At 35.4% G+C, this 25,571-nt stretch overlaps 1 protein-coding gene across 7 annotated transcripts in view; it reads right to left on the bottom strand.

The window, feature by feature from the left end:
* LOC136039368 (endothelin-converting enzyme 1-like) overlaps positions 1 to 25,571 on the bottom strand; it is a 223,018-nt gene that overhangs the window by 104,274 nt on the left and 93,173 nt on the right. For all 7 annotated transcript variants that reach the window (XM_065723039.1, XM_065723038.1, XM_065723043.1 and 4 more), the window contains 2 exons: positions 21,264 to 21,419; positions 9,452 to 9,600 (listed from right to left, as the gene is read on the bottom strand). In XM_065723039.1, coding sequence (XP_065579111.1) covers positions 9,452 to 9,600; positions 21,264 to 21,419 — 305 coding nt within the window. The remainder of the gene's footprint in view (positions 1 to 9,451; positions 9,601 to 21,263; positions 21,420 to 25,571) is intronic.

Below are 25,571 nucleotides of genomic sequence, written 5' to 3'. Positions count from 1 at the left end.
TTTTTCGAAAATCAAACAAATTTTTCCAGGATCGCTGCTTTTGAGGGGTAACATGATACTTGAATTTTATATATTTGGAATCTTCATAAAGAGCCATTTCTTTTGATGTGTTAATTGTTGTCGAAATTCATTATTTCAGAGCTCTGGTTACGATTGGGCAGAGTCGTTCCTATTTTACAGTTCGTTACCACGAACTGGCTGTTAAGATTCTTTTCATAGAAAAGATCTTGGCTACTTTTTTTTAGTTTTAATGTTTTCAAATAGTATTCATTTTTTTGTATCATAATATGAGTTCCTGTAAGGTTTAATCACAGACAAGAAAATGATCATAAATTTAAAGTTGAATCTAAACTACGAAACGCTTAATCTCAAGTGCTTAATTTGTTGCATGGGTTTTGGAAGATACGCAGTAAAACTTGAAGCATTCCAGGCGTACGTAAGGTAATTTTTCTCTTGGCCATTTTCCCATTTTAATTATTGGTCTTAGGAATAAGGTTTGTAAAATGTCTTTAGAAAGCAAAAATCACTATAGTCGTTCTCTGATGAAAAAGAATGCTGGAAGATAAGTTCAAAGTAAACGGCCCAGGTTCGGCAGCACAACTATTCGTTTCCTCCTTTTTCAAAATTAGGTTCCATTTCTGGCTTCCTAGATTATAAAAGAGCTGTAATGCCTTCTTGTTTTTATATTTAAGAATAATATTTTCTCAATATCGAACTAAGTGTATACTTCACTCTCAGCTAAACACTAAACATTAACTCAATATTTTAAAATTTTACTATGGGATTCTCTATGTCAGGACTATCTATTTCATTTTCACTGTTATTTAGCTGCATATTTCTTTTTATTTCACAGTCTAACGGAAAATTCCTAAGCTTCCACAACATCGTCACTTTCGTAATTTATAACATATTCTAGAAATTCCACGAAAAAAAGAAATTATTTTAAGAACTCCGAAGATTCTTCATGCACCGTCAAGGATTCAAAAGAGAAATTAAAATTCCGTAATACTCCTTTCGAATTTCGTTTAGAAACGGTATACGGCAGAGAAAATAAAAAAAAGCTTAATCAAGTTTTTGAAAGAAACTCTCATTTTGATGACTGAGGGATAGCATTCTTGGAAAAAAAAAATGAAATGTATCAATCAGATCCGTTTTCATGTTTCGTTAAATTGTTGCCAAATTACCCATTTTTTCTATCTTTTTGAAAAGTAATCTTATAAAGTATTGTCTTGTTAGCGATTAATTTTAATAAGCACTTTCCAAAAAAGAATTCTTTTCAAAGAAGAGCAAAGAGCGATATTGAGACGTGCAGTAACAACTCATAATGATTCAAAGTTATAGCACAAAAAATAATTATAGATCGTTGTACAATCTTCATAAATCAATGTAAAACTGTTGCTACTACTACGAATAGCCCTCTGCAGCAACAAACCCCCCAAAACCAATGCATCTACGTATGCTCCTCCTCTAGACCATTCTGTTTAAAGCCTCCCTCTTTAAACCCTGTGAAGGAGTTCCCATTTCCCCAAAGATCTTTCATTAGGAAAACATCATCATAAAAACCTAAGGACACCCTTCTTTATTAGAAGAATCAATATAGAGATATAGAGCCTCCTCAGCCTTTTTTTAAGTCTAAGCCTGCTATTCAATGTTTAACACGATCTTTCGTCCTTGTTACTGTAGGCAAAGGAATTTTTGCTAAGACACAGATTTCAGACTAAAAACTATCTTTTAATAGGACCTCTTACAATAATGTTAGGTTATATTAAATAACTATTTTCTCAAATGGAAGTAAAAAGTAACATTAGAACTTAAAATGAACAGAATTTATTCCCTATATGAGGGGACTGCCTCCTTAATCCCCCGCTCTTAAGGCATATTTTATTAGTTCTTTACTGAAAGCATCTCTCAGTACAACCGAAGTCATGGGTAATTGCAAGTAATTTATTTACTGATTGCCTTTAAAACATTTAAAGTAAAGATTTTATTGTTTAAAGGAAACGCGCATCAAGAACATCTTCCATTCTAGAAGCATTTCGAAGATTTCTCATCCCATTTCAATTTCCCTTGCATTTGAGTAATTGAGTAACTGAGTAAACAAATTCTATGTCACCTAATTTCATGCTTCCTACCCCTGGGATATGAGTTTCTGAAACTCCTAATAAATATGTTGTTAACCAAAACTTGATATGTTTTTATCATCTCTTGCTGTGCCTACCTTTTGTAATAATTTTATTAATTTGTTCTTACTACTATGTATTTTTAAATGCTTTTTATTTTTGAACAACTATTTCAATTATTTCAAATGCATCATTAACAAACGCCAATTAATCAGCTGTCTTGTTTTATATTCTAGACAGACTTCGAGAGATTAGGGCCTTCCTATGCTCCATTCCCCTGAAACCTCTAGAGCTTGACGATTTGTCCAAATAATTTCTTATACTTGAATGTATTTTGTACATTTATGTCCCCTTTATTTGAAGCTTTGACTTCAAATTGTTACCCCCCCCCCTAGAAAAAATTTCCACTTGTTAATGATTCAGGTGTACATGATTCTTGTTAAAAATTTTAATCCTAGAAAAAAATTTCCTCTTGTTAATTATTCAGGAATGTTAACCATTATAGAGAGCCATTTCAGGGTTCGTTTTAAAGGAATTGCTAAATCGACGTGCTTTTGCATTTAACAAAGCGTAATGTTAAAAATCAAATAAAATTTTGATAACGTAAATGTTGAGGACAATGTTGAGTACACTCATGGATGCCCTCATGGACCCTATTATAATATTAGTAAGGGGTATCGACATAGAAGCTCTTAAAATTTATGCAAAGGACGGCTTGATTTTAACGTGAATTAGAATTCTCTTAAAAAACTTCCAATCAAGACAATAAAAGCACATAAATCAACTTTAATAGTATTTCATTTTTAAAATAATGTCGTTAAATTATATCGTTCTCATAATACAGTATATTTATCTGTCTCCATGTTAAGTGTCAATTCATCCGTTCCGATGGGATCATAAGATAAGAGCATACAGTTCAGCGCCAAATGCAAAAAAGAGAGGTTACAAACGATTTGTGTTGAATTACAAAGTAAAAGGATAGCAGATTTATATTTACTACAATGAAAAATTGGATATTTCTTAAAAGGTAAAACTACAAAAGCTTTTCGTTAGTGAAAATCCGAACGTTAACAATATGCTGATTCCTGAAAACAACTATTCCTACAAAAGAGAGCTTTTCCTCCTTAAGCTGTGCTATGCCTATGTTTTCTGCTTTTTTTTTTCTTGATGTCTACTTTTGCAGTATTAGCAGAGTTTTTAACTAGTTTTCTTATTCATTTAAATTGTCAAAGGTGTTTTCTATAGGGTGTTGGCTTGTGAGATGTTTCAAACAGGCTAAATTGGATACTTAGGTCTACTTTTGCAGTATTAGCAGAGTTTTTAACTAGTTTTCTTATTCATTTAAATTGTCAAAGGTGTTTTCTATAGGGTGTTGGCTTGTGAGATGTTTCAAACAGGCTAAATTGGCTACTTAGGTCTACTTTTGCAGTATTAGCAGAGTTTTTTTTTTTAACTAGTTTTCTTATTCATTTAAATTGTCAAAGGTGTTTTCTATAGGGTGTTAGCTAGTGAGATGTTTCAAACAGGCTAAATTGGATACTTAGGTCTACTTTTGCAGTATTAGCAGAGTTTTTAATTAGTTTTCTTATTCATTTAAATTGTCAAAGGTGTTTTCTATAGGGTGTTGGCTTGTGAGATGTTTCAAACAGGCTAAATTGGCTACTTAGGTCTACTTTTGCAGTATTAGCTGAGTTTTTAACTAGTTTTCTTATTCATTTAAATTGTCAAAGGTGTTTTCTATAGGGTGTTGGCTTGTGAGATGTTTCAAACAGGCTAAATTGGATACTTAGGTCTACTTTTGCAGTATTAGCAGAGTTTTTAACTAGTTTTCTTATTCATTTAAATTGTCAAAGGTGTTTTTCTATAGGGTGTCGGCTTGTGAGATGCTTCAAACAGGCTAAATTGGCTACTTAGGTCTACTTTTGCAGTATTAGCAGAGTTTTTAACTAGTTTTCTTATTCGTTTAAATTGTCAAAGGTGTTTTCTATAGGGTGTTGGCTTGTGAGATGTTTCAAACAGGCTAAATTGGATACTTAGGTCTACTTTTGCAGTATTAGCAGAGTCTCTAATAAGTTTTCTTCTTCATTTAAATTCTCAAAGGTGTTTTCTATAGGGTGTTGGCTTGTGAGATGTTTCAAACAGGCTAAATTGGCTACTTAGGTCTACTTTTGCAGTATCAGCAGAATTTCTAATAAGTTTCCTTATTCATTTAAATTATCAAAGGTGTTTTTTATAAGGTGTTGGCTTGTGAGATGTTTCAGACAGGCTAAATTGGCTACTTAGGTCTACTTTTGTAGTACCAGCAGAATTTCTAATTCTGCACATACACTTCAAGTAAGAAAAATACTTATCTCTATAGTAAGAATTGCATCCTGAATCCAAAGTTATTGTGCATTTGCATCAGAAAGGAAATTAATATTCACCATATACAGACCTAGCCTATACCAATTCAGGGTATATATTTGCACGTTAGTGAGTATGTGTGTATGTATGTGTATATGTATGTATATGTATGTGTGTATGTATATGTATGTATATGTATATGTATATGTATATATATATATGTATATATGTAAGCCCTATAGATAGGTAGAGTAGCTCCATAGGAGGCTTAGGCCAAGTAGGACCTTGTCCCAGTGGGGCCCATAATAGAAACTGGGAAACCCTCCCCTGGGGGTCATAATTTCAGGTGGAGGAGGAAGAAGGCCCCTCAAATGTACACTCAGCAGGGCCAACTGCCGTGTTCACGCGTCAGATGAGTTACAAACCTTCTCCCAGTAATGGGTTAAATTGCATGGTGAAGCAGAACACCATCGTGGGAGGATCCTCTATAGGAGGACAACTGCGGCAGGGCGTAAGATCCAGATTTATGGACAACGGCCTCTGTAAAGGGCTGCCTCGACCCTTTCGGGGTACCTGCAAGACTGGGAAACTTGCGGTCAATTTTTCCCACTTGAGGAGTGGCGCCCCTCGAGGAAATTATAGCCTAGTAAACAACACAGCACTCGTACGGGATTCTGATTATTGGATAATTTTCTGGGCTTGGTTTGTTTTGATGGGCGTTTTCGGGCTGAAAAACCTCTTCCTAGCTAATTTATCTACTATGGGCTGCCTCCCCGTAGTAGGATAATATTTATAGGCATGAATATATAATGAGTCGGAGGTAATAGGCTTGGGACTGTCTGTGCAGGATTTCGACTCTTGTCGATAGAAGAGCATCGCCAAGTGCTGAAAACCATGTTGTGACTAAGATGGGCCCAGGATTGCACAAAGCCTCCAACTTACTGGAGGTCCCAGGGACTTCTTGCTGTCCGGTTCTAAGCCGGCTTAAGCGCTTCGGTGTAGACTTGAGAAGATATGTTGGTCCCCATCCTGCACTGGTATCCGGGATCACTGCTTTTCTTGAGGCCAAAATAATTTCAAAGATTTAAAGAACATGAAAATTGGAACTTGGAATGTTACGACGTTAAAAAATGACTATCGCATCGACATTTTGACTGACGAATTCAGACGGTTTGAACTGGATTTATTAGGAGTTTCAGAAACTCATATCCCAGGGGTAGGAAGCATGAAATTAGGTGACATAGAATTTGTTTACTCAGGAAGGAAGGATGGGGTACATAGACAGGGAGTAGGGCTCATGATGAATAAGGAAGCTGCTAAGTCTTGTTTAGGCTGGGAAGGTATTAATAATAGAATACTAATTGCTCATTTTATGACTAAAAAGTTTAGGGTATCAGTTATAGTAGTATATGCCCCCATTGAACCAACTGATGGAGATACTAGTGACTCAGATGAATTTTACTTACAGTTACAGGAGCAAATAGACAGGGTACCAGGTAGAAATATGGTGTTTTTGCTAGGAGATTTTAATGCCCAGGTTGGTAGAAATAGGGATAGATGGTATCCTAGCCTAGGTAATTTTGGTGTAGGAAAAGAAAACAGTAATGGCTATAGGCTTTTGCAATTTTGTAGGTATAACAACCTAGTTATAACCAATACGGTGTTTGGTCACAAAATGGCCCATAAGTTGACATGGTATTCACGTGATGGTAAGACAGCAAACCTTATTGATTATGTTATTGTAAACAGAAGACTAGCAGGATCAATACAAGATACTAGGGTGTATAGGAGTGCCGTTATTGATGTTAAAAGTAAAGATCACCATCTAGTAGTGTCTAAGGTTAATTTAAAGCTGAAATTTCGGAAGAGTAACTCCCTCCCGGAAAGTTATGATGTTGGTGAACTTCAGGATGAAAATTTGAGAAAAAAATTCCAGGAACAGTTGAGGACTAAACGTGAGGGTTTAAAATTTGACAATGTGGAAGATGGATGGAATAATTTCGGAAAAACAATTTGTGAAGTTGCTGATGGTGTCCTAGGGAAGAGTGCTAAGACTGCAACTAGGAATATTAGTGAAAAAGCTTTAGGTTTAATAGAGAGTAGAAGGGGTTTGTATAAGAATTATCTGAGCGATAGGTCGTATGAAAACAAAAGGAATGTAAAGAAAGTGGAGAAAGCATTAAAATATGAACTAAGGAGATGTGAAATGGAGGCGATGGATAAAATTGCTGAGGATCTGGAAGATGCGGCTAGACGGCATAATAGTAAAATATTATACTGGCATGTTAATAAATTGAAAGGGAGTAGCCGATCCGGACTAGTCCCAGTTAAAGATAGAAATGGGGTCACAATTAGTGATAAGGAAAAAGTTAAAGAAAGATGGGTGGAACATTTTGAGAATGTGCTAAATCGAGATACAGTTGCAGGAAAAGATATAGATGAAAATGAAAAAGTTTGTGATACCTTGGATGTGAAGGAAGATTTGTTTAGTGAGGAAGAATTAGCGACAGTACTAGAAGGATTAAAAAATAATAAGGCCCCAGGTGCTGATAGTATGATTAATGAGTTCCTTAAATATGGTGGCTCTGAGGTTAGGAATAAGCTACTGAAGATTATGAACATGATTTTTGAAAAAGGGGAAGTACCCAATGATTTTAGGAAAACCTTAATTAAACCACTGTATAAGAAAGGTGACAAGAGTGAATCTCGGAATTATCGAGGCATTAGTCTGGTCTCAGTAGGTAGCAAATTACTGAGTAATATGATACTTTTTAGACTGAGACATGCTGTAGACAAAGTTTTAAGGGAAGAACAATGCGGTTTTAGAAAAGGTAGAGGATGTGTCGACCATGTTTTCACTCTTAGGTTAATAATTGAGAAGTCCCTTCGTTGTCAAACACCTTTGGTCCTTAGTTTTATCGATTATGAGCAAGCTTTCGATTCTGTTGATAGAACAGCGTTAACAAAGGTCTTATCGTTATATGGTATACCAGAAAAATACATTAAAGTGATTTGCGCTATGTACGAGAATAATACTGCTGCGGTTAAGGTAGGAAATGAGGTTAGCAACTGGTTTTGTATTAAATCAGGAGTTAAGCAGGGTTGTGTTCTATCCCCCTTTATATGGATCATTTTGATGGACTTCGTCTTAAGGAGCAGAGGAAAGGCAATTGGAGACCATGGAATCAAATGGGGAGGAAGAACGCTCCTGGACTTAGATTATGCTGATGATTTAAGCATATTAGATGAAAGTGTGAGCAAAATAAATGAATTTTTAGAGGTTTTACGAGTTCAGGGTGCTAAAATAGGCTTGAAAATTAATGTTAAGAAGACTAAGTCACTAAGGTTAGGAATAAGTGAAGATCAACAGGTGACCTTAGGTAACGAAAAGATTGATCAGGTTGGGAGCTTCAGTTACCTTGGTAGTATTATTAGTAAAGATGGTGGGAGCAGTGAAGATGTTAAAAGTAGAATAGCTAAAGCTCAGGGTGTTTTTTCACAGTTAAAAAAAGTTTGGAAGAATAGAAAGATAAGCCTACAAACCAAGATTAGAATATTGGAAGCTACAGTGATGACAGTGGTCAAATATGGCTCTGAAGCATGGACACTCCGAAAAGCAGATGAAAATTTACTAGATGTTTTCCAGAGAAATTGCCTACGGATTGTTCTGGGTAACCGGCTGACTGACCGTATTTCAAACAGTAGGTTGTACGAAAAGTGTGGTTCAATCCCGCTTTCTGGGGCTATAATGAAAGAAAGGTTGAGATGGCTAGGCCACGTTCTACGGATGAAGGATGACAGATTACCGAAGATTGTCATTTTTGGCCAACCGTCTGGGGCTACACGGAAAGCAGGTCGTCCTTGTCTGGGTTGGGAGGATGTCATAAATAAGGATTTAAAGGAAGTGGGAACTTCCTGGGAGGGTGTAAAGAGGGAGGCTTTAAATAGATTAGGTTGGAGGAGGAGCGTGCGTAGCTGTGTTGGCCTCAGGCGGTTTGGTGCTGCAGTGAGTTATTAGTAGTAGTAGTAGTAGTTTGAGTAATTGTTTAAGGTATTCTAAACGAAATGTCAAGCTTTAAAGAAAAACAAGAAAAAGTAAGGAGGAGGTGGACCCATCCATATAAGGAGTAAATTCTAATGTTTGAATTCTAAATGGGGCTCTTAAATTTCGTCCAAAAGAACTCAAATTTCGAAAAAAATCCCTAAAGCTAGAAAGAATCTACAATTCCCCTAAGTATATAACGTGTATTAATGGCTAGAGTGTCACGAGTCAATTTTGGTAACTATAAGAGAAATAAGCAACGTCTGAAATTATTAACCGTATGGTCAAATAACCCCACTAAAAGATGTTGTACGACGAAACCAATTGAAAAACATCATGGGGAAAAATTGAATTTTGTATACGTTTAATGTCTTCCGGGTGGGATTATTCAGCCCTGAGTTTTGCAGAAAGTAATTTAGTCTGATTTAAGTTTTACTTGTGTTAAATTTATCTTACATTGTATGCCACCTTGGCTAAAATTTGCTTGGGTTGAATTTTTGAGCCAAGTTCCACTGGGTTTAATTTTTCCAGTGTCTATTTGCCTAGATTGAGTTTGGCGTAAGTTGAATTTTGCCTCAATTGAGTTGTGCTGAGGTGAGTTGTAACATCTTAAGTTTTGCTCGGGATGAATTTTCTTGGATTGCTGGGTTGAAGTTTGCAAGGGTTGAATTTGGCGTTTATTGAATGTTGATAGGTAGAGCTTTGTGACAGTTAAATTTTGTATTGGATTAATCTTGTGAATTCAGTTTTTCAGTTTTCGTCATTTGAGTAGGTGTTTCACATTGATTAAAAGAAACACTTAAAAATGGGGGCAGCATATTAGTCTTCAACAAAGTATAACCAATTTAAGCTCTGCACTGGTAAGCCACACCTCTCACCAGGCCACTAGTTTAACAAGTAAGTCCAGAGCACGGTTGACCACTCAAACTTGCTGTAAATAACTTACCTTCACAATATTTCTTGTTGAATCATATGGATGTGGGGTGACATCTAATCTGAAAAACGCATTTACGCCATATTCAGCATGAAGTCTTCGTAAAACCATTTTAAAATTCCATGAGTAAACCGAAAATGACCGCAGTACTCCCCAGCCACCTAGGTAAAAGTCAGCATAATGTAATGAGTACTGTAAATAAAATGTCATTTCTGGTTGAAACAAGAAAAAAATATTACTCCGGTGTCTAAGATAAAATAGTAGAATAATTACTAGCTGAATACACATACAGCAACTTAAAATTTCACTGAAACACAAAAGTGAAGCCAGATAGCTAGGTCTGCTAATTTTTTGATATGGATTGCAGCGGTAGCTAGCAGCCTAGTAAGAGACGATCACGTCCCTTAATAAGAACTACAATAACCAATAACTCTTAAAAATAGAGTTAGATCAAAACAAAAAGTAAACCATTAGAACCATCTTGTTTGAAAGCCCTGTATAGTAAACTTATCACCCATAGGCTTGAACAGTAAGGGATATATATTGGCTTAAAAATCAAAAAAAGTGGCTACAACCACGATATTCTTATATGCGGTATCTTTTTTTCTTTTTTCTTTATTTTCCTCCGCAGATGGGTTGGCACTGGAACATCGTAGAGCTATTTAATAGGTCATCTTTAAAGAACTCTTACTATTATAAAAAGCATATAAACATAGTTGTAGAAAATGCAATAAGTTTTGAGGGGTTTTAACAAAAATCTGATTTGTCAACTGAAACTAGAATGACTCCCGAAAAATATTGGTAGTAACTGCAAAAAATATTTTTGGTGTCTGAGCAATCATTTTAATCCTTCAATTCAAACCAGAAAAATACCAGAAAATTTTAAAACTAGTTTTATTTTTATACATTAATTTGAAAAGAAGAAATTACGGCAGAAATCTACATGGTAGTATATGTAAAATACAAGTTATAAAAAGGCTCCACCAAAATTTGAACTCTGATCCCAGGATTCAAAGTTCTAACTACCAAGCATTACAACATGAAACGTTTATATGGTAAAGAATTCTAACAGTGGGTGAAATAACATATTTGATAGAAAATATCTTTGAAGCCCCAGAACTTCAAATTAGGTTTAATAGGATATTTTATTTTAATAGACTATCATTCAAAGAACTTAAATAGCTGCCTGACTCTTTGAGGTTCGTCTCTTACTATTCCGAAAAAGTAGATTTTTTCCTGTTTGTAGTTAAGACTATATAAAGGATACATAGGGAGCTTACGTACACATCAAAATGACAGCTGTAGCTATCCGAGCTGCAGCAGTAGCTAGCAGCCTAGTAAGAGACGATCAGGTCCCATAGTAAAAACTACAGTACCCTTTTAACTCCTAATCCGTTGCAGCGGTAGCTAGCAACCTAGTAAGGGACACGTCCCATATTACATAAACGATCATTATAGTTCATTATATAGAAATAAAGTGTTTGGTAAATTAGTGTTAGATCTCACTCTTAGCTACGAGCGTGATTCTGGAACACGATTTTAATCATATAAAAGTCAATGCACGGTGTTGAGTTTAGAGACCGAATTGTGTCTTCCATGTATTTTTTTTTATCCTGCAATTTTATATAGAACATACGATCTTTAAACTTCGGTGATAGCCCACTCAATCAAAACATATTTTTTAAGGTGCATTTTCATAGGTTAATAGTGAAATAGGGCAACAGGCCCCCTTTCTGTGGTCTTTTTTGCACTTGAGGACCCCTGTAACCCACTGTATTATCTGAAACTTTTAGTCAACCATTGAACTCAAAATTGATAAAATTTACAAAATAAACATGTATCATTGACATTAAAAATGGAAGCCCACGATCCAATTACCCCGTTTCCCAAATAGCAATTTTTTAGCAAAATAGAGGGCATGTTGCATCTTGCTTAAACTTCCTCTTTAGGAGAATAGAGGGTATGTCACATCTTGCTTAAACTTGAATCATACAAGTGTTTTTAATCTCAGTTAAAAATGAGCCAGGTCTATGTTATGGACTGATTCAGGGCAAAAAAAATGCTTATTCATGCCTTCTTAAAAAATAGGCAAAGTCCTGGTTCAATATAAAAATAGCCTAATTCTTAATTCGGTGTAAAACCGAACTAAGTCCTAACTCTGTGAAACAGCAAACTAAATCTGGATTTGAAGCTAAAAAAAAAGCCAAGTCCCGATCCGATGACATAACGATTCAAGTCTGAACTATTTACTGATGACTAATTGGCTAACTATTGACTAATTGACTATTGGTGCAGAAGAGAGCAAAGTCCTGCTTTCAGAAAGGTGTTGAATGTTCACTATTCATATAAATTGCATCTGTGAATCCTCGGCTTAGAATGGCTGGTTATATAATTTGGAGTCCTTGCACCTTGAACACACGGGTGAAATTGCCCCCAGTTGCACATTCTTTGGAGCTTTGAACTATTTTGATTAGAATGAATATTTCGAGATTTCATCCTATGCCAGGTGGTGCTGCGAGGGTGCTTTTGGGCATAATCTGAAATATCTTCAGAAAAATTCAAAGATACTGTCCTTGCATGGCAAGTTATTTGTTCTATTTTAGACGGTTTTATTAAAAAATTTACCACAGTTTAAGCCATCAAGCCAAAAAAAAAAAAAAAAAAAAAAAAAAAAAAAAAAAAAAACTGAATTGGAACAAAACATGACTTATTAAAAAAAGGAGGGTCACACGTTATAACTAATAAATCTCGCAACTTTTTCAAAATATTAATACTCCTAATGCTAGTATACTGTAACAAGAGCTAAGAGCTCATATGGCATTTGTGACGGGGCATGAAGAGCTAGGACCCAAGAGCTCATATGGTATCAGCTCTAACAAAATTTTAAGAATCAATAGATTGATCTACAAAGAAAATCAGAGGCTCAATGCCGGTCAGGATTTAAAATAAGAGCTCTGAGTCACGATGCCCTTCTAAATATCAAAATTCATTAAGATCCGATCATCCACTCGTAAGTTATAAATACCTAATGTTTTCTAATTTTTCCTCTCCCTTTAGCCCCCCAGATGGTCGAATCTGGGAAAGCGACTTTATCAAGTCAATTTGTGCAGCTCCCTGACACGCCTACCGATTTTCATCGTACTAGCACGTCCAGAAGCACCAAACTCGCCAAATCACTGAACCCCCCAAAGAGAGCGAATCCAGTACGGTTACGTCAATCACGTATTGAGGACATTTGGTTATTCTATCCACCAAGCTTCATCCCGATTCCTCCACTCCAAGTGTTGTCCAAGATTTCCCCCTCCAACTCTCCCCAATTACAAAAGATCTGGTCGGGATTTCAAATACCTGAGACATGAATTCCTTCTAAATATCAAATTTCATTAGAATCCGATCACCTATTCGTAAGATAAAAATACCCCAATTTTCACGTTTTCCAAGAATTCCGGTTTCCCCCTCCAACTCCCCCCAATGTCACAGGATCTGGTCAGACTTTAAAATTAGAGCTTTAAAGCAAAAGATCCTTCTAAATATCAAATTTAGAATTTTCAAAATTAGAATTTTCAATTTTCAAAATTACCCCCCCCCCCAACTCCACCAGAGAGCAGATCCTGTCCAGTTATGTCAGTCGCGTATCTTAGACAAGTTTTTATTCTTCCCATCTAGTTTCATCCTGATCTCTCCGCTTTAAGTATTTTCTAAGATTTTCGGTCCCCGGAACTGCCCCCCCCCCCAATGACGCTGGATCTGGTTGAGATTTAAAATAAGAGATCTGAGTTATGAGGTCCTTCTAAATATGAAGTTTCATGAAGATCCGATCACTCCTTCGTAAGTTAAAAATACGTCATTTTTTTAATTTTTCAGAATTAATCCCCCCCCCCAATAGAGCGGATCCGTTCCAATTACGTAAATCACGTATCTAAGACTTCTGCTTATTTTTCCCACCAAGTTTCATCCCGATCCCTCCAATCTAAGCGTGTTCCATGATTTTACGTTTCCCCATCCCAAACTTCCCCCCCATGTCACCAGATCCAGTTGGGATTTAAAATAAGAGCTTTGAGACACGATATCCTTCTAAATATCAAATTTCATTGAGATCCGATCATCCGTTCGTAAGTTAAAAATACCTCATTTTTTATAGTTTTTTCAGAATTAATCCCCCCCAACTACCCCAAAGAGAGCGGATCCGTTCCGGTTACGTCAATCATGTATATAGGACTTGTGCTTATTTTTCCCACCAAGTTTCATCCCGATCCCTCCACTCTAAGTTTTTTCCAAGATCTTAGATTTCCCCAGATGGTCAAATCAGAAAAGCAACTATTTACAATTTAATCTGGTCCGGTCCCTGATACGCCTGCCAAATTTAATTGTCCTAGCTTACCTGGAAGTGCCTAAAGTAGCAAAACCGGGACCAACAAACAGACCGACAGACAGACCGACAGAATTTGGGATTGTTATATGTCACTTGGTTAATACAAAGTGCCATAAAAACGAAAGAATTCTTGTTACTTTGTCATTCTTGGCTATATCCTCAATTTCAACAATGTCCAAAGTGAAGGCCCCTAGACAGGTGAAGTTCCCTGATGATAAGCGTTAAGCACAACATAGTGCCCATGTCAATAGCATTGTTAATGCTAAGAGATGCTATTTCACTTTTTGTAACATTACATCACCATTGCTTTTTCCCAGAAAGTCGTCCGTGTGACGTAAGATTTAGCATAATAAACTAGTAGCTGTAATCTGTTGCTTTTATTTCCCTCATGCTCGCTTTTAACATTTAAGGCACCGAAACAGAATTTATATTTCTGTCACGACTTGAGAATATTTTGACCACCATATATATTCTAGAAATAGGTCAGTTTCTAATTAGATACACCGGTTCATTACATCTAAAAATCAGCTCAGTCTTTCTACATGGTTAGTAGCATTACTCCCTGATGGCTACTTGAAAGGGAAGATTTGATATAAAAGCCTCTGCTTTTATATCCAATCTATCGGTACTAATATGTATGGAAGCAGTTAAACAGAAGAGCCCAAGTAGAAACTAGTACTTCTGTTCATATCTCTATCTTTTTATTTGTATTTTTGCATAACCTACTGAGAATGTCAATGAACGGTTTTTCCATTCTTCGTCGTCAAACACCCACGTTTTCTTAGAAATGACCTAAAAACATGTATCAATCAATTCAAACCAAATGACTAATAAAAAGAATCTCAAATCGATGTTAGAAAAAGGAAACCTAACTTTTAGTGAAAATATAGGCTCCGTAGGCTAAGCAAAATAAAACAATAGAAATTGGTTTTATCTAGACCTGTCCTCTATAATTACTGCTAGTCATTAACTTGAAGCTCCAACTTGATAGCCGTGAAAGAAATATTGTTAATAATAATAACACCTAAAATAATAAAGTTGGCATTTTAATAGTAAATTTTTAACATTTAAACGTAATCTTGATCGTTAAACAAGAAATGGCTATTACTTTCAACAGTTCTTGTCAATAAAAGAATTAAGTATTAAAAAACTTACAAAGTTCTTCCGTTTTCTTATGTCGGCTTGGAATTGATCAGCTTTATTATTTAATCATAACCGATAATGCTTTACAAAAAAATAGTTCAAAAGAAAGATTGACGGATCAATTTTTTCTATAGCTGATGTTAAAGTATAATTCTAGAAAGACCGTACATTTTAAAGTTTGAATTTTTTTTTTAAATGAATGAAAATTTCCTATAACGAAATAAAATTAGAACTTACTTTTGAAAAAGGAAAGTAAAATTAAAGGGATATGAGAACAAAGGTATCCTTATGAAATTCCCTAGAAAACACCTTTATTCTAGAGAAGTTGGCAATTTTGCTAACTAGAGAAGTTGGCAGTTTTGCCAACTAGAGAATTTGGCAAAATATTAGGTTTTTTCACTTGCAGAAAAATTAATTTGAAATTGTTCAGGGTGATCAGCGGTCAATCAATATCATGGAATATCTTGATATCGTAGATCAATGAGAAAAAAAATTTTTGTTGATGTAGCAGAAAATCAAAAGGCCCTATTTTGACGAAGCTTCATTGGCAGAATTACAAAAATACAAGAATTAACAAAAATTACAAGAATTACAAGGCCTTAGGAGACGCAAGACCCCACCGCTAACAAAAATGATGACCCCATGGGAAAAAGTCACAATAACTGAAAGCAAACGCTATCAGTTGCTGCTATTCTGGATCATTAGAAGTTTCAATAATAGCCATTAGGATGATGGCTTTGCTACAAAAACTCGATTATTTAACGAAATTTTTAAAATTATCACACATCGCAACTTTGGTTAGTAGCCAAGACATTAGCTCTGTTAATGACATTTGACCGTGTAAGTAAGTCAACAAATAACCCCCTGAAATATGCAATATCAAATCTCCAAGTTTTAGGACTTTCTTTCTGGCAAGCCTATATTTCATAGGGGGATTTTCTAAGAAGCAGAAAATAAACGCTTGTGCTTTGCATTCAGCTACAAAAACTGAAATTCTTCGGAAACCACTTAAAACTTACTTTGAAATTAGAAGATTTGATTTCCAGTAGCAATGAATAAATATGCATACAATAATTTGTCTTTTTTCTACAATTTTACACATACTTATTTCCAAAAAAAAGAACACTTGCTCTCTTTGAATCAGTTTGAGTAAGCATCTATCAAACTTGGAAGAAGGTAACACTCTGGTTTTAGCCGTATGTAATTATCTGGGTTTTCAAAGTAAAGTCAAAGAAAAACACAAAATAGTGTTGTGAAGACAGACTGGTGAGAAATTGAATATTTTCAAATTAAATTACAGGACAAGGGAGGTCAGGCAGCATTGCCAAAGAGAAAAACTTAACAGCAACGAAAACAGCTAAAACTCTTAACTATCACAAAGGCTGAAGTGCCTGCTTTTTTTTCAATGTCGCATTAAACATTTGGACAAATGTAGTAGCGCAAGCTTACACAATGACCATAAAATAATTTTCAAATCCACTGTACTATCAAAATACAAATACAGCATTGATCATGGATACTTGATATGCATTCAAAATAATGTTTTTGTTTTTTTTTCAAAATGACCGGCTTGAATTTTTATTCATTTCGATGCATTTTATTCTTCTGTAGATGGTATTGCTCGGTATATTCTAATGTCAATAGTTTTCAATATGTAGATTTTCTCACTAAGTGAATATTTTGCTTTTTTGCAAAGCTTCAATGCGCTGAGAGACTTTTGCAAGCGCTTGGACTCTTATTTTCTTATCAGCCATGGGAATTTCGATTGGTTAAATATACGAAGTTAGATCAGTTTTGGGTTTACAGCTGTCAATTTTGCTCTAATAAACAATGGCACCGTAAAGCCATAAAAAAAAAAAAAACAATCCCCTCATTCATATCTGTTTAGCGTCTCCTCTTCAGCTGCCACCTAAGATATCTCAAAGTTTCTTATATCATTTTCGTGGCATGAAGCTAATCTAAGTTCTAGCTCTTTTCTTACGACATTGCAAGTCATAAGTAGCGTATCTTCCGCTTCTTTCTTCAGTGATCACGAGGTATATTCTATGTAAGATGCATTCATTATTATCGTCTCTAATATACGATTTTGAATTTATTTGGATCTTTTACCCTTCCACCTAGTACTGAGTTGAATAAAAGCACAACTGAAGTTTTCCTATTCTACTCTGATCGTCTCTCTTATTTTTCCACCCTTAGGTGTAACGCCACCGTGGTAAAGAAACTTAAACACTTCTTAAATTGTTTCAATGTCTACCTTTGAAAAATTTGTAGGCATAAGGACAGAAGATATAAACCCTATCAGTTTAGTTTGTTTGTTTTCTTATGTTGCTATAAATTTTTCCCAAAATCTGAAAACTCTAACAAATGGCAGCTCTGGTTTTAACCTGAGATTTGGGCATCAACACCTCAAATTATTTATCTAACAGAACAATCAAGGACACAGAAACTCAAGACTGTCATATAATTGAATGATGACTGATATAATACACCCCATGCAAATAAAGTATCATATATAATCTTTCTTTTCTGGTTCTTCCAAGCATAAATGCTTATTGTATTAGCAGTTGTCCAGAAATTTATCCATACGGACGATTCCTAATTAGAAAATTAGTTTCCGTAATCCCTGCAAGGGAGTAACCCCCTATGAATAGAAAGAACATAACTTAGAAGCTTTAAATGAGCATTAAACGATGTACTTCAAATTTAGGACGGAATTGACCAGAATATGCCTATTTTAACAATTGATCAGACGACACAGTTTAGACGAGACAAAACTCTAACCTAATCAAATCAAATGATATATATAACGAGCAAATAATATTTTCCCTGCAAACTATAAACATCCTACTTGATTGACGAGTGAATGATGACATAAAAATCTTGGAGCTTTATTGCCAGAAAGGGGGTATTTATCAAATGGGTACTTATTAGATTGCATGAAATTTATTAAAATCCATTAAAAAAATTAAGTTCTAAAAATCAGCACATTTTAAAAATAAATCTTTCGTTTTTAAAAGGGGGTTCCGGCGCGTTTTTGCTCGAAAAATGGTGATTTTAGAGCAGTTTTGCTTATGGGTTCTCTTTTTTTTTATCTTATGCAGGCATCTTTTCAAACTGGGATGGCGTTCTTGGTACTGTTGTCAGAGAAAGTGCTCTTGTAATGCCTAAATAAAGAGCCATCTCCCCTCAATGTATTTTGTTTTCATCGGCCAATTCGTATGCAAGGATTGGTTGCAAGGCATTTAGAAGAAGCTAATTTATTTAGAATTTGAAAGTCCTTGCACCACTTTTAAGAGTAAAATGTAATTGAAGGCAGCCAAAAAACAGCAGTATTTTACCCACATTTTGTGAAAGCTATTTTTTTCAAAATATTCAAAAAGTCTGATAAATATGTTACTGGGGACGAGTGTTGGGAAATACTTAAGTAAAAGTACTTAAGTAGTTACTTAAGTCGAAAATTTGAGTACTTTACTCTACTTAAGTAAAAAATTTCTAAAGTACTTAACACTTATACTTAAGTAAAAATTGAAGTACTTAAGGGTACTTAAGCACTCAGGTACTTTCTTCATGATACAGAAAAATTATACTGGCATGACGCAGGGCCGATGCAACAAACTGAAATGCCTATATATTAGTGGATGAATGGATTTGAGTCTTTGAGAACAGCGGCTCCCGGCCCGGCACGAAATTTCAAAAAAGGATGCTATCATGGCGGAACTACCATATATATTGAACGGGAAGTTTTTTGTGATAAATGGGAAAATTCAGAAGGATGGCGCAGTATCCACCACAAGCAAAAACTGTCCAAACAAGATTCTGAAGGGTCACATGCATGCAACAACAAATTTCCACAAACATCTCAAGGTGAGTTTGACAGAGCTTACTACAGTATGTTTTCTAGTTAGTTTATTTCGAATTTTCTTTTCTTTATTTATTAAATTTGTCTTTTGTCGCATTGATAAAAGTAATCCAGGAAGTACTCCAAAAGAAGAATGAAACAAAGATAAGAATTGATTAACTGGTAAATATATGACTGTTCATATTATTGACCCACTAATAAAGTGAGCATACCACTCGATGCCTTTTTTATGCTCTTTACGAATATAATAATCGCTTCTAATGCAAATTCAAATTTAAACACTCTTTGACCTAATCTAACCTAACCTTATTATTAATAATTTTGACACTGAGAAATTGTGGTGTTATTTTGTCGAAAACTACCGATAACTCATTCTTTAATTGAAAATTCGTCATTTTTAAGATCTCAAAAACTGCTTAAATATGAATTTTGCGATAGTAGTGATTATTTTATTCGTAAAGAGCATAAAAACGGCATCGAGTGGTATGCTCACTTTATTGGTAAGTCAATAATATGAACAGTCATATATTTACCGGTTAACTTTACTTAAAGCAGGAACCAAGAATACAGAAATCGTAATGCAAATATTTCCTTTATTCTCTTAGGGCTACAACAGGAGCATTAAAACAAAAAATCACCTTGATTTCAAGATGCCCATCCTTCTGTTTACCAGAAGTTTGCTGAGCTGAACAAGAACAGTAAGAAGAAAAGGAAACCAAGTAGCAGAGACTAGTGAACTTGTAGGCTCGCTTTTGGGGTTCTCTGAAGCTGAAGATAATGAAGATAATACTGGCCCTGATTATAGGCCCTGATTATAGGCCCTGATTTTATGGCCCAGGCTATTAAAAAACTGTATCGACAATATCTTGCAAAGGGCTTTGTAGGCTAAGCTGAAGTTTGCTTGCACTTTTTTAAGGACGGGGGTCATGTGGATTTCAAATTACAACTTAAGAAGGCGTAAGAGAAGGGTCAAACTTATTTTGTCCCAAATCTGCCCAAAAGTTTTGGCACTTCAAGTCACTGAGGGGACTAAAATCTATCAAGAACCCGAGCAAAATCTTCGCAGCCCTTTCATCCGCAACCCTCCCCCCCCAGTCTGGGGAAAATTCTTGGTTTCATCTATAGTAGGGCTGCTTTGATAGGTAAGTCTTAATGTCCAAAAAATCAAGGAGGCCTTAGGAAGCAGATTTTAATTACTTAATGATGAAACCATGAATAGCACTCAAAATTGATGTTCTAGGGAGAAAGCGTCAACTGGTGCTATTTCATCTTTAAATTGTCTGAAGCTTCAATTTCTCCAAAGACAAGAAAAGTGGCTGTCCTAAATGCTGACACGGAAAATGTTTCTGAGACAATAGTTTTTTGTTGTTTTTTTTTATTGCAGTCCTAAAGAATCCTCATGTGGTCTTTTTCTTCAATTGAGATAAACTATTGTCGTTAAAAACGTAAAAGCAAAGCTTTTACGTTGCTTGCTTGGTAAAAACATTAAGAAAGTTGTCCGAAGGAAAAGTGAGTTTTATAATTAAAGGAGACGGTATTTTTAATCTCTGAAAACCAAATATGAAGTTCCTTATCAAAGCACTAAACGAAACAGCCCATGACTTCTAAATGGCAAGGAGGAGCCTTTAGCCCCTATTCTTATGTCGATACTTATTGAAGTAAATTGGATTGCCCAGTATCGGAAGTGCAACAGAGATTGTGTCACCTTTGTAAAAGTTATGTTTAAGGAATGTTTGTCTGAGCCAAAATACACAAACACAAAATATGAAATAATGATTTTTTTTGCGCAAACCAAATTTTGATTCGGCTCAATAACAATTCTTCTTTCACAGTAAACTAGAAATGAGGCATCTAGTCGTTTTAAAGACGTTTAAAAGCAATACACCTCGGTTGCTAACGACATATAATTTATCTGACCAAGGTCGTATCAGGAGGAGGGTAGGGGTGTTAGAACACCCATCCCCGAAATGTTTCTCCCACTCATAAAAACATAACAAAAATGTATATAAAGAAATTTTCCATGCATTTTTTCAAGTTTTGTTTTACCCTCCCTCCTTCTCAAAAGAATCACAGACATGACCTTGCATCTGACTTTAAACACAACAAAATTCGTATGATTTCATGCTGGACAGCCTATATAATAATTAAATGAGATAAGTCACACTAAAATCGAAAATATGACCTTAATTGATACATTTTCTGAAATATGCTGAATTATGGTTACAAATCATCTGCAATTCAAAGACTTATGCTTTGTTATACTAGCTATTTGTTTATGATTTAAAATCTTTTTAACATGTCTTAAAAGTTGAAAATCATGGAATGCAAAAATTGAAATAGAAAAGTACACGTATCTCTGATCCCATAGCAAAAATAAGGGACTATTAATGCCAGTTTTCATGATTTAAGAATTAAAGTTTTCCTGCAATATTAACAGAATTGTTTCTCACCCATTTGGTCGATTATCCTTAAGAGTTTTTGTTCAGGAACCACCAGATGCTCTAAAGCAGTACACGAATCATAAAAATATTTAACTTTCCATGCCACACTATCTACACGTGTTGGATGAGGATTTGTTGCAATTATCCGTCTTATTCGATCTTTTGCTGAAACAGAAATTACTTGTATTAGTAACAAAAAGCGGACGCCAATATACGACCAGAACTTAGAAATGGTTCTGATTCGTGTGCACTGCTATTACCACTACTACTAAAACAAGAGCTAAGAGTTCATTTGGCACTTATGACGAGGTCGGAAGAGCCAAGAGCTCATATGCTATGAGGTCTAGCAAAATTCTAAGAATCAATAGATTGCTTTAAAAAGAAAATCAGAGGCTTAATGCTGGTCGGGATTTAAAATAAGAGCTCTGAGTCACAAGGACCTTTTATTATCAAAAGTCATTACGATCCGATCACCCACTCGTAAGTTAAAATATCTCAATTTTTCTAATTCTTCCTCTCCCTTCAACCCCTCAGATAGTCGAATCGGGCTAAACGACTTTATCAAGTCAATTTGTGCAGCTCCCTGACACGCCTACCAATTTTCATCATCCTAGCACGTCGAGAAGCACCAAACTCGCCAAATCACTGAACCCCACCCCATAACTCCCCCAAAGAGAGCGGATCCAGTCCGGTTACGTCAATCACGAATCTACGACATTTATAAGCGTTTTCCGAGATTTCCGGTTTCCAAGATTTCTGTTTCCCCCCTCCAGCCCTCTATGTCCCCAGATCCAATTCGAATTGAAAATGTGAGACATAAGATTCTTCTATATATCAAGTTTCATTAAGATCCGATCACCCATTCGTAAGATACCTCGATTTTCACTTTTCCCGAGAATTCCGGTTTCCTCCTCTAACTCCCTTCAATGTCACTCGACTTGGTCGTAAAATGAGAGTTCTAAAGCACAAGATCCTTCTATATATCAGATTTAAGATCTGATCACCCGTTCGTAAGTTACAAATAACTCGTTTTTCAAATTTTTTCGAATTATTCCCCCCCCCCAGCTCCACCAAAGAGAGTGGATCCGGTCCGGTTATGTCAGTCACCTGTCTTGGACTTGTGTTTATTCTTTCCACCAAGTTTCATCCTGATCTCTCCGCTTTAAGCGTTTTCCAAGATTTCCGCCCCCCCCCTAATGACACTGGATCCAATCGGGATTTAAAATAAGAAATCTGAGTTTCGAGATCCTTCTAAATATGAAATTTCATTAAGATACGATCACTCTTTCATAAGTTAAAAATACCTCTTTTTTCTAATTTTTTTGAATTAACCCCCCCCCCCCAACTCTCCCAAGGAGAGCAGATCCGTTCTGATTATGTCAATCACGTATCTAGGAGTTGTGCTTATTTTTCCCACCAAGTTTTATCCCGATCCCTCCTCTCTAAGCATTTTCCATGATTTTAGGTTCCCCGCTCACTCAATTCCCCCAATGTCACTAGATCCAGTCAGGATTTAAAATAAGAGCTCTGAGCCACGATATTCTTCCAAACTTCAAATTTCATTAATATCTAATCACTCCTTCGTAAGTTAAAAGTATCTCTTTTCTTTCTAATTTTTCAGAATTAACCCTCCGCCCCCAACTCCCCCAAACAGAGCAGATCCGTTCCGATCATGTCAATAGCGTATCTAGGACTTCTGCTTATTTTTCCCACCAAGTTTCATCCTGATCACTCCACTCTAAGTGTTTTCCAAGATTTTAGGTTCTCCCCTCCAACTCCCCCCAGTGTCACTGGATCTGGTCAGGATTTAAAATAAGAGCTCTGAGGGACGATATCCTTCCAAAAATCAAATTTCATTAAGATCCCATCACCCGTTCGTAAGTTAAAAATACTTCATTTTTTCTTTTTTTTTCCAAATTAACCAGCCCCCCACTCTCCCCCCCTAGATGGTCGAATCGGAAAAATGACTATTTCTAATTTAATCTAGTCTGGTCGCTGATACGCCCGCCAAATTTTATCGTCCTAGCTTACCTGGAAGTGCCTAAAGTAGCAAAAAAGGGAAAGACCGACAGACAGACAGACCGACAGACCGATAGAATTTGCGATCGCTATATGTCACTTGGTTAATACCAAGTGCCATAAGAATCTTCGCAGTAAATAACCCGCTGAGGCCAAAAGAAGGAAACTTAAGTCAGTTTTTAAGCTGTATTTATACAAAGAGTTGCCAATCTTTGAGATGGAAGGCCTTACGTCTGGCTGGTTGGAACTTCAGTCCCCAGAGATTCCAAGCGCTGCTGAAAAGTACTGTTAGTTAAACTAAATTTACGAAAAGAATTAGATTTATGACACAACATTCTCTGCTCAGTCAGAAGCATATAACGGCAGCTTTTTCTAATTATTGGGTAAAAAAAAATGTTTCCCAAAGAAATTTAAAAGAAAAGTGAAAAACCATATTAAAACTTAAAACCGTATCAAAATATAAATTAATTTTAATAGTCCAACCTTAAAATGAACAGAAATTGGTACGAATAATAAATGAAAACTAAGAAAGAATCGAAACTAAAATGGAAATGGTATAAAACAATGGTAAAAGATGCTACTAGGGATGGATATATGGATCTTAAAGCGAAAATGAACTAAACGAATAACCAAGTGAAAATAAAAAAAAAAGGCAGAAATCACCACTATTAAGAGTTAGTCTACCGTCCTCCTAAACCTTCTGAAGATCAACGTCAACTTCAACTTCAACTTTTTCTTTATTCAACTTAAAAAATACAAAAACAATATTATGCCCCAACAGAGAGCCGAGCTCGTAGGGCTGGGACAGTGTAAAAACATAGAAAAAACATCAACATCTCATCGTAATAATGATTCCAAAATATAACACGGCAAAAGACAAACAAAATTGAAAAAAAACTCATAATGGAGAAGTAGCAAGGATAAGTAAATAAATAAATATCGGGCAGGAGGGGCGTGGGAGGCCATCCCAGACACAGGGACACAAAAACAAAAACACACAAATAAGAAGATCAAATAATTTAATTTTCCATCATCAATGGTGAATAATCAAAATTTTAGCAAACAATCTTCAATATTTGCTTTTTTAAATTTAGTTGAGATTTTTGGGATGGATCAAACAGAATTGTTAGCAATAAAGGGTATTTGGTACCTAATAGAAAACCTTGACCTTTCGGAACTTACAAAAGGAATTCGGTACATCCCAGACCTCCAATAATCCGAACGAGGAAGTAAAATTAACAGAGATTTGTCATAGAAATAATTTTTAGAATTTTGGATTTGAAAATGCCATATGGAAGTATTTAATACTCGTATATCATTTAAACTTAACAAATTTAAGAAGAGGAATAGTGTTTTAGTTTCCGAAACATTTTCAAGTTTTGAAGGTTGATGCAAGAAATTTCCAAGTATTCATATTGCCCTATATTGTAGTACCTGTAAGGGTTTTATATTCTTCCAAAATGTACTAAGATATACAACTGAGCAGTAATTCAAATAAAAAGTAATTAGAGAGTGGTAAATTATTTTAAAATGGTAAAAGAAAAATATTCTTCAAACGATAAATCGACCCAATATTTTGAGCAAGTTTTAATCTTAAATACTCAATATGATTATGAAATGACAAAAGGGGATCAAGAAAAACTCCTAAATAACGATATGATTGGACCCTACAAATTTTTTGATCACCAACCTGAAGCTCCTGACAAGAAATCTCTCGAGTGGCACGTTTTGAACGACCAAAAACCGTGAAATTAGTTTTTGTAAAATTTGGTAATAGATTATTGGAAACAAACCATCGATTTACTGAGGTAACACTTATAGTCAGATTTTCGACCAATGTCGATGAATCCCTAGCTTTAACTGTTATAGCTGTATCAACTGCAAATAAAATTGCATGGCTAATATTCCCATGCAAACCTCGTGGAAGATCATTAATATAAATCAAAAATAAAAGTGGACCTAATACCGAGCCTTTGGGGACACCAATATCAATAAGACTTTTTAAATTAGTCATTTTTCCACAGACATCTACTGTGATTTTGCGTCCGCACAGGTATGATTTAATAATTTGTAATCCTTTCCCTCTTGTGCCGGAATTTATCATTTTTTCAAGAAGAATTCCATTATTTAAAGTGTCAAATGCTTTTTTTTATCATAGAAAACAGTAGCCACATGGAAATAATCATCTAAACAATCATTTATTTCCAATAAAAGAGCTGCAACTCCATGTTCTGTCGAACGGTTTGCCCTAAATCCGAATTGTCAGGCTCTGACAGTTTACGCTCTGAAAAATAGAGC

Source organism: Artemia franciscana, chromosome 19, assembly GCF_032884065.1.
Source record: "Artemia franciscana chromosome 19, ASM3288406v1, whole genome shotgun sequence".
Taxonomy (NCBI): domain Eukaryota; kingdom Metazoa; phylum Arthropoda; class Branchiopoda; order Anostraca; family Artemiidae; genus Artemia; species Artemia franciscana.
This window is presented reverse-complemented; position numbering and strand designations above follow the sequence as displayed.